The 9,377-nt window shown below is 51.9% G+C and overlaps 2 protein-coding genes across 2 annotated transcripts in view; one reads left to right on the top strand and one right to left on the bottom strand.

The window, feature by feature from the left end:
- The first annotated feature begins 1,325 nt into the window (after positions 1-1,325).
- Positions 1,326-7,034, top strand: Myl2 (myosin light chain 2). Its single transcript, XM_028765981.1, has 7 exons — positions 1,326-1,360; positions 2,055-2,144; positions 3,046-3,121; positions 4,220-4,324; positions 5,349-5,427; positions 5,511-5,559; positions 6,829-7,034. The coding sequence occupies exons 1-7, from the start codon at positions 1,358-1,360 to the stop codon at positions 6,925-6,927; spliced, it is 501 nt and encodes a 166-aa protein (XP_028621814.1). The 5' UTR covers positions 1,326-1,357; the 3' UTR covers positions 6,928-7,034.
- A 1,190-nt stretch (positions 7,035-8,224) lies between these two features.
- The window catches only part of Ccdc63 (coiled-coil domain containing 63), a 25,551-nt gene continuing 24,398 nt past the window's right edge, over positions 8,225-9,377 (bottom strand). Inside the window, exon 10 of the mRNA XM_028765961.1 lies at positions 8,225-8,364. Coding sequence (XP_028621794.1) covers positions 8,225-8,364 — 140 coding nt within the window. The remainder of the gene's footprint in view (positions 8,365-9,377) is intronic.

The raw sequence follows: 9,377 nt of genomic DNA, 5'->3' as shown, positions 1-9,377 counted from the left end.
CTATCCTCAGCTACATATCAAGTTCAAGGTCAGCCTGGGCTACATGAGACTCTGGCTCAAAAAGAAAAGGACTCGCTGTAATGACATACTCTGGTCTTCCCAGCACTTGGGAGTCAGAGGCTACCCCACCACTGTCTCCAGCAGCTGGCCTATCTCCCTGAGCCTCGTTCTTTTCATATCTGTGAGATAGGGACCCAACTGCTAAGGTGACCTTGCTCCCATGGGGTGGCTGGAGACTTGAGAATGAAGCGTTTATCATTTCTCCAGTCGGTCACCAAGTGGCAGCGGCCAAGGTTTGGTGTTCAAAGGAGGAGATGAGACAGGGAGAGGTGAGCGAGAAGAGCCCACCCCTCGGGAGCTGGCTGTCCCTGTGTGGCTCAGCGGGGACACAAGGCTGAGAAGCAGAGGCAGGGGACAAGGGTGGGTGACATTTGAGCAAAGATGGGAGTGTGCCAGAGGCTGCCCGCCGAGATTCGAAGGTGCAAAGGCCCTGAGGTGCAAGGGTGCCTGGATGCAGAGCCAAAGCCCAGGCTTCTTCCTCCTCCTCTTCCTCCTCCTCTTCCTGTTCTTCCTCCTCTTCTTCCTCCTCTCCCTCCTCTTCCTCCTCTTCCTCTCCCTCCTCCTCCTCTCCCTCCTCTTCATCCTCTTCCTCTTCTCTTCCTCCTCTTCTGCCTCCTCTCCCTCTTCTTCCTTCTCCTCTTCTAGTCCCTACTCTTCTTCCTTCTCTTCCTCATCTTCCTCTTCCTCCTCCTCCTCCTCTTCCTCCTCTTCCTCTCCCTCCTCTTCCTCTTCTTCATCTTCTCTTCCTCTTCCTCCTCTCCCTACTCTTCTTCCTTCTCTTCCTCCCCTTCCTCCTTTTCCTCCTCTTCTTCCCTCCTCTCCCTCTTTTTCCTCCTCCTCTCCCTCCTCTTCCTCTTCTTCTTCTCCCTTCTCTTCCTCCTCTCCCTACTCTTCCTCTTCCTTCTCTTACTCCTCCTTCTCCTCCTCCTCCCCCACCTTCTGGGTTACTCTTCCCCATCAGACAATGGTGGGGCAGAGCACACACATTAGACAATGGCTGGGCAGGGCACACGCAGCATCCTTCCCAGGCCAGGCCCCAGGCACTGTCTCTTTAACCTTGAAGGCATGTTCGGGTCTCACGTGTCCACCCAGGCGGTGGCCGTCTTTGAGCGGGCTCTTACTTCAGAAGAACGGCATGGGGTGGGGGGGCTTAGGTGGCCTCCGCCTCACCTACAACTGCCAAAAGTGGTCATGGGGTTATTTTTAACCCCAGGGAAGAGGTATTTATTGTTCCACAGCAGGGGCAGGCCAGCAGGCTCCTTGGATTCTCCAGAGGCAGCAGCCAGCCTCACACACCATGGTGAGTCGTCAGTGGACCCTGGAGGGAAGATGCAGGGTGGGCAGTAGAGAGACACCTCCCCCAGGCCAAGGACCCCATGGAGGAGGAGGGATGCTCTCTTAAGAGTCCCCTATCCCTGGATGGACAAGTACCTTGTGCCTTCAGAGGGACCCCAGTCAGCTTCCCTAAGGACCGGCAAACAGCAGCTCCCCAAGAACTTGCAAAAATCAAGGAAAAATGGGGTTGGGGGGTGCCTACTTCCTGATCTCAAGAAATCAGTAACTCCCAGAGCTTGCCAAACGAGACCGAGAGCTTTTAAGGATAAAATTGTAAATTTTTTCCCCATTCAGGGAGCCAGGAAGAGTTTTTCTGGTTCTATCTTTTGAAGTTGAAAATGCAAAAGGTTCTTCTCGAAATATTTGTGTCTGCCTCTCAGAACAAGTATCCCCCAGCTGCTAGTTAGAGACAGCGGCTAGGGGCACAGAGTATATTGTATTTCTGTGGCTGTGTGACCTAGAAAAGTGACTCACCCTCTCTGAGCCTCCTGTACCTCTGTTTCCTTGGTGGAGCAGAGGAGAGCATTAGACAATGTTTGAATGTTTTGGGTATCGTCTCGTGTTGTCTGGGCATCAGAGACACACTGCCCAGGTGACAGAGCCTGGCCCAGGGCCTGGTCCAAAGGTTCAGCAGTGTCTAACAGCTGTTTCCTCTCCAGGCTCCAAAGAAAGCCAAGAAGCGGCTGGAGGGCGGAAGCTCCAATGTGTTCTCCATGTTTGAGCAGACCCAGATCCAGGAGTTCAAAGAGGTGAGTGTGGCAGGGTCCCCCTCCCCGGACATAAGGACACCCAACCAGAGAAATGATCTGCATGCCCAGACATATCCAAATCGTGTGTGAACCCCCAAAGAAACACTTGGTCATAGTAACTTGTGTGGATTATCCATGAAAGCACACCCCTTATTGAAATGCGGGGATTTTCCAGGACCACACAGAGCAGCGTAGGCACTGGGTAGCCACAGTCACCCACTGGCAATCTCTGCTCAGGGATGTCCCACTATCACTTTGGTTGCCGATGTAGAGGGTGCCTCAGTTCCTCCCGTGCTTGGGGGCGGAGGGCAGGCAAAAAGATGAACCACAGAGGAAGAAGAGCGGGACTAGGAAGGATAGCGGGACCAAATCCAGCCTCTGGCTCCTAGGACCCTTCCTGATTCTCCTTTCTTGCCTCAGTTCCTGGTGCACTGGACTGGGCAGCCCAGCATCCATCCGTGTCCGTCACTGTTGTGTCCCTGTGTATTAGCTACAAAGAATTCCCTTTCCACCCGGGAAGGGTACGGCAGCCTCAGGCAACTGAGTAGGGTTCTACCTGTTGCCCTCAACAGTGGGGCTGTGCCTTACAGCAGGTGCCTAACTAAGGTGGCAAAGTGAAGCCACTGGCTACAGTCAAAGAGGACAGGCTCAGAGTCCTGTCCCTGCAGCGTTGTGAGGCCCTCCCTCTCACCTGGCCCTTGGGAGAAGGGGCGGACAGCTGCAGTCACAGAGGCACATGTAGGCAGGTTCTAAGAGAGTGATCTCTGTCCCTACTAACTCAAAAGGCAGGAAAGCCACCTCCTGCAGGTCACCAGGTTTTACTCGTGCCATGTCCCCTCCCCTCCCCAGCTGAACCTCTTGTCCCTGCCCTGTCTCAGCTGAGCAGTGACCCTCCCCACAGGCCTTCACGATCATGGACCAGAACAGAGACGGCTTCATTGACAAGAATGACCTAAGGGACACATTTGCTGCCCTAGGTATGTGGCCCTGACCACTACCCCACACCAGGAAAAGGGGTGGAGGGGGGTGGGCATCAAAGGAGGCCAAGAGCCCATCTGTCATCTGCTGAAGTGGCTCAGCTGCCACTGGCCCTCTGGAACAACTCCAGTGGCCTTTCTAACCTTTCTCCCTTCCTTTCAATCCAGGGGAGGGGGCAGGAGAGGATTAAAAAAAAAAAACACATTCCTGGCTCATAAATAGAAAACTCAAATTACTAGGAAAAGAAAAAGGGAGAAAACAGAATTACCCAGAAGGGTACACTCTGGTCAACACTTCGGTCTCCATCCTTGAAATCCTTCCAGATCGCTGCCTTTCAAGTTATTGGGGTCATCCCATCTGGGACTTGGGTTTATTTAACATCTCAGCAGTGTGAGCCTGGCTTCCAGCACCACCCGCTCCTAGCCTCGGGACTCAGAGCTGCCACGGACAGCTCTGGGGGCTGTTCACCTCTGTGACTAACGTAGCTCCTCATTTTAAAAACACAGTCTTGAGAAGGAAGGGGTCATCTCTGTCTAGTCTGTGCTGTGGAAGGAGAGAAAGCAGGAATAGGATGCTGTGGAGACGTGGGCGGCAGCAGGCCTGACAAAAAGAGCTCCCTCGGAGACAGGGGATGAGCTCTCTGCCTGCATGGCTCACAGGTCCATCTCAGAACGGCACTGCAACAAAAGCTTTTCTTACTTGCGTTAAAGGTTTCAGGCCTGAAGACACTTTATCTGATGAGCTCAGGTCTCATGTAGCCCAGGCTAGCCTCAAGTTCAAAATATGTAGCCCAGGAGAACTTTGCACTTCTGATCTTCTCCAGTGCGGGGATTAGACAGTCACTACCACATCTGGCTAGAAAACACTGCTGGGAACATCTGTCCTGGGTGGGTCTGTCTGTCCGTCTGTCTGTCTGTCTGTCTGTCTGTCTGTCTCTCTCTCTCTCTCTCTCTCTCTCTCTCACACACACACACACACACACACACACACACACACACACACACGCTGTTCCTGAAGGTTACCAGCTTCCTAGAAGCAGGATCAAAAAGGGCGGCAGCTGCCTGCTCCCAGCTCTGGGTCTCTGGGTCTCCCACCAGGACGCGTGAACGTAAAGAATGAAGAGATTGACGAAATGATCAAAGAAGCCCCAGGTCCAATTAACTTCACCGTGTTCCTCACGATGTTCGGGGAGAAGCTTAAAGGTGAGCTTGTGTGTATGAGAGAGAAAGAGAGAGAGAGAGAAAGAGAGAGAGAGGAGAGAGAGAGAGAGATGAGAGAGATACTACCGCTTCACCGCTGGGCATGAATTAAGCCCTAGAAGAGACATAGGCAAAAGGTGGGTAGTTCCCATTGAACAAGGACCCATTGAAAGCTAGCATGGGAGAGCTGGAGAGACGGCTCAGTGGTAAGAGCGCTGGCTACTTTTCCAAAGGTCCAAGGTTCGATTCCTAGCACCTACATGGTGTCTCATAACCATCTGTTAACTCCAGTTCCAGGAGATCTAATGCTCTCTCTGGACACCAGACACACATTTAGTGCAAAGACATACATGCAGGTAAAAGACCCACACAGAGAGAACAGAAAAATAGTATAAAAGAAATCAGGGCTGTTGCTTCAGCTAGGCAGGAGGGCATGCTCCTCCAGCAGGGGGCGCTGCTCTAGCAAGGGACACTGTACCATCAAGGGATGCTACTTCAGCATGGGCCCTGCTCCAACAGGGGCCTGTTTCCACTTCTTTACCTAGTCTTAGGCTAATGTACTCCAGGTGCTGACATTTCAGAGCATCTGAGGAGCTGGCTCTACTCTGACCCACAAGTCTTGGTGAGTTCAGAGACAGAAAGCCAACTTGCTTGAGACTCCTCCCCACAGCCCACAAAGTCCCAGAGTGAGGCCTCTCTTGCATTGGACTTCCTGTTGGCTCCTCAGCCTCCTCTTTAAGCTTTAATTTCTATTATGTGCACACGTGTGTGCATAGCACATGCGTGCAGTGCCCATGAAGGGCAGAGAAGGTGACATTACTGGGAGCTGTCATGTGGGTACTGGTCCTTTTCCAGAACAGCAAGCCCTCTAGTTGAGCGAACTCTCAGCCCTCTTTCAAAATCCAGGTCTCCCTCTGAGGGAAGCAGCCTTGCCCCAGCCCCTCTGGCTCAGGGGGACCTGGGTCCACTTCCTGTGGCCTCAGCAACTCAGGTTCCAGTAGACAGGTGGGCCTATCTTCTCTTGCAGGGGCTGACCCTGAGGAGACCATTCTCAACGCGTTCAAGGTGTTTGATCCTGAAGGCAAAGGGTCACTGAAGGCTGACTAGTGAGTGGGTTCTGAGAGAGAGGGGTCCCCACTTTCCACCCCCCTACATCTGTCTCCAGCACCTGCTCTCTCCTTTCCTACAGTGTCCGGGAGATGCTGACCACACAAGCAGAGAGGTTCTCCAAAGAGGAGGTACAGGGTCCCCAGTGTCCCCACCGCCCAGACCCCTTTTACAGATGCTCTGTCTCGCTCTACTGCCCATCCCCCATGAGCACCAGCCATCAACCCCTCACTCATGGGACTTTAGACTTTAACTTCACTGTACCTCAGTCTCCCTGTCTGTCAAGGCGGGGTGAGGAGGAGATCTGCTGCCCCGTGCCACTTGATGGCACTCATAGTGCACACTGCCACCACAGGACCGGGACACAGTGTCTTTTGGTGGTTACAAATTCAAGCCAGCCAGGTCTCACGACTCAAGCCTGCCAATCCCATATACTAGAGAAGCTAGGGCAGGAGGATTGCAGGTCTAAGACCAGCACAGGCTACAGAGTGAGTTCAAAGCCAACCTGGGAAACTTCATAAGTCCTGTCACAAAATAAAAACTTAACAAGCCAGGGGCTGTAGCCCAGAGCTAGAACACTCACCTGACATGCATACAACTCTGGGTTCAAACCTCATAGCTGCAAGATCAACAGGGGAGAGGAAAGTGGGAGGAGCAACCATTCAGAACCATTTGCCTTTTAAGGCAGGGTCTCACTACACAGCCCTGGCTGGCCTGAAACTCATGCTAGGATCACAAATACCATTATGCCTGCTTCTTCCAACAAGGTTTCTCTGTGCCCTGGCTGTCCTGGAACTCACTCTGTAGACCAGGCTAGATTCTAACTCACAGAAATCCGCCTGCCTTTGCCTCTAAAGTGCTGAGATTAAAGGCATATGCCACAACATCCAGCTTCACCCGATACTTTTAGACAGGAGAATTGCATGTAAAATAAGCTACCCTGATATCTGATTTCCCTCCAAGAATATGACCTCTCTGGCCATTAGAACACAACCGGTCATATGACTGCACTCAGCCACAGTCCCCACCAGCCCCTTTCGCACCTGAGGGCGGCCTGCTTAGCAGCTCTCTCTACAGCTGGATCTCCAATTTCCCCTGCTGGGCATCTGGGGGTTGCGGGCCAGTCTAGGGGACCTCAGATCACCCTGGTGAGTAAAGGTAGGGACGGTAAAGGTACAAGAGTCTGTGAGCACAGGAGCCGAGCCAGGACACAGCCTGGGCTTAGTTCTCAGGGAGAGGTAACCTTTAGGCCTGCTGCCTTCCCTCCGGCCTCAAGCCCTAGTGACAGCAATCACAGGGACAGGCCTGGCTTGGGGCACTAGCATCCTTCCCATGATCTCAGGCCTACTCTGCCCCCTGACATTCTCAGCATCTCTGTACCCCGTAATTCTTGCTCGCAGATCGACCAGATGTTCGCAGCCTTTCCCCCTGACGTCACCGGCAATCTTGATTATAAGAATTTGGTCCACATCATCACTCACGGGGAAGAGAAGGACTGAGCCCTGAGCCTCAGGTGACCTACGGCTCTCTCTCCATCTCCAGCCCCAGCTTGCAGGTGTAGACCATCCCAGGGCTGTGTGCAAATAAACAGGAAGTCTTGGATCTAGTTGTGGTGGTGGCCATTGGCTCATTGGCTCTAAGTAGCCAAAGTCACAGAGTATTTGGGTTCTGTGAAGGCTGCAGGGATCTCAGTTTGAATAACAAACAGGCACCACCTAGTGGCATACACCAGCACTTGGGAGGCAGAGGCAGGTGGATTTCTGAGTTCGAGGCTAGCCCGGTCTAGAGAGCCAATTCCAGGAAGTCTACGGACTTCATCCAGGAGTGGCCAGATCTGTCACTGTCCCAAGGTGACCTTCCTTCCCTCAGCTCTGTCTGCTTTCTGGACCTAGCCTTTGAAGGTAGGAAAAAAGGTAGATGGATCTCTGTGAGTTCTAGACTTAGCCTGGTTTACATAGTGAGTTTCAGGCCAGCCTGGGCTACATAATAAGATACTGAATAAAAACAAAACACTCTAGCGGTGGCAGTTCCTGGCTCCCTTGACCTGACTTTCCATAAGCTTAGCGCTGAGTCCCCATAGATAAACTAAAAAACAGAAAACCAAGTTCAAGAGAATCACTAGGACCAAGCATAGTGACATCTAAGGCTAGCCTGGGCTATATAGCAAGGCCCTGTCTGAGAGAGAGAAGAAACCCACACCCTCACACCCAGCCCTGCAACTGATGAGGTCCCTGTGGGGCCCCTTGAAGGAAGCTGGGGTTCAGGGGAGTGGGTCCTGAAGGATAAGAACCCCCAAACTCTGGACTACCCATACTCTACCTGTGGTTCTGGGAGTGTCCTCCAGGGACTCTTCCAGAGACACTGAGGCTGGGGACCCCAGATACCTAGGCTCTGGAGAGAGGCAACAAGGCCTGCGTGACCCAGCTCAGTTCTACGGGGACACACATCCCCAAAGTACATGCAGTCAAACAGGCTCTCTGCTTCCAAGACCCTGGTTCCTGCTCAGTGCCTGCCTCTTCCGGTAGACCCTGGAGTCTTCCACCCCCAAAATTGCCCTGTTCCACCTGGCAGATCTTGTCAGTTGTGGGGGTTTGGGGGGAGTGCTGGTCCCATTCTCAGGGTTATCAGGAGCCACACAGACCTCAGGCCACTTTTGGGACCCACGCTTCTCACCCCTTACCTCACTGCAAAGCTGGTTTGCAGCCCTCAAGAGTTCCTCAGCACAGCACATGCAAAGGCCCTGGGCTCAGCAAGAAAACATTTATTTATAGTGTGGAATAGAGCCACCCACGCAGCTCAGACTGTCACCTTCTTCTTAAGCCTTATCTCGTCCCCCTTCTCTGACATGGTGTCCTGTAGTTCTTTTCCGCGTTCCCTCTGAAGGTAGTTCTCCAAGACCAGTTGCCGGAGGCTACTGTGGTCCAGAGGATAGTCCACTGCACCCAGGACAGAGATCTGTGAGGAACTGGGAGTTGGTACCCAGCTCACTTCCTTCCCAGGGACAGTGTCACTCCATCATGCTGGGCTGGGCATGGGGTGGAAAGCCCTTCAAAGCTCCAAGCAGACAGGTCCCCTCAGAGAGTTCCCAAGCACGAACAGGAGACACGGCTGGTTTAATACCCACAGACCAAGATGCAAGACACAGCCTTGGGTTGATTGCTAAGCCATTGCTACCCAGGGGAACATACATTTTAGTGGCTACATAGCACTCCGTTATGTGTTTGGGTAGGTTCTGACCAAGAATGAATGGTGTGTGGTGTGTGTGCATGCACATGTGTGTATAAGAATGTGTGTGTGTGTGAATGTGTGTGTGCATGTATATGTGTCTGAGTATACCTTATATGTGTTTGTTTATGGGTATGTATGAGTGTGTGTATACATGTCAGTGGATGAGTGTGAGTGTGTGTGTTTGAGTATGTATATGGATGTGTGCATATGAGTGTGTCTAAAGAGTGTATGAGTGTGTGGGTGTGTGGGAGTATGTATGTGTGTTTGAATTTATGTGTATGTGTGTGTTCATGGGCATGTATGTATGTGTGTACATGTATACAAGTGTGTGTGTAGGGGTGTGTACGTGTATGTGTGTGTGTGTTTGAGTATGGGTGTATTGTGTGTTTATGAATGTGTGTGTGAGTGTGTGTGTATGTGAATATGTATGAGTGTCAGTGTATAAGTGTGAGTCTCTATGAGTATGTATATAGGTGTGTGCACATGAGTGTGTTCAAGAGTGTATATGAATACTATGAGTACATTTGTGTGTTTGAACACATGTGTATGTGTGTTTCCGAGTATGCATGTGTGCACACGTATATGAGTGTCTGTGTATGAGTGTTTATGTAGATATATGTAGGTATGTTTGTCAGTTTGTATGTGTTTGTATGTAATCAGTGTCTGTCTGTGTGTGTGTGTGTGTATGAATGTGTGTGTGCGTATGTATGAGTGTCAGTGT

This window comes from Grammomys surdaster, unplaced genomic scaffold (genome assembly GCF_004785775.1).
Source record: "Grammomys surdaster isolate TR1022 unplaced genomic scaffold, NIH_TR_1.0 166, whole genome shotgun sequence".
Lineage (NCBI taxonomy): Eukaryota > Metazoa > Chordata > Mammalia > Rodentia > Muridae > Grammomys > Grammomys surdaster.
This window is presented reverse-complemented; position numbering and strand designations above follow the sequence as displayed.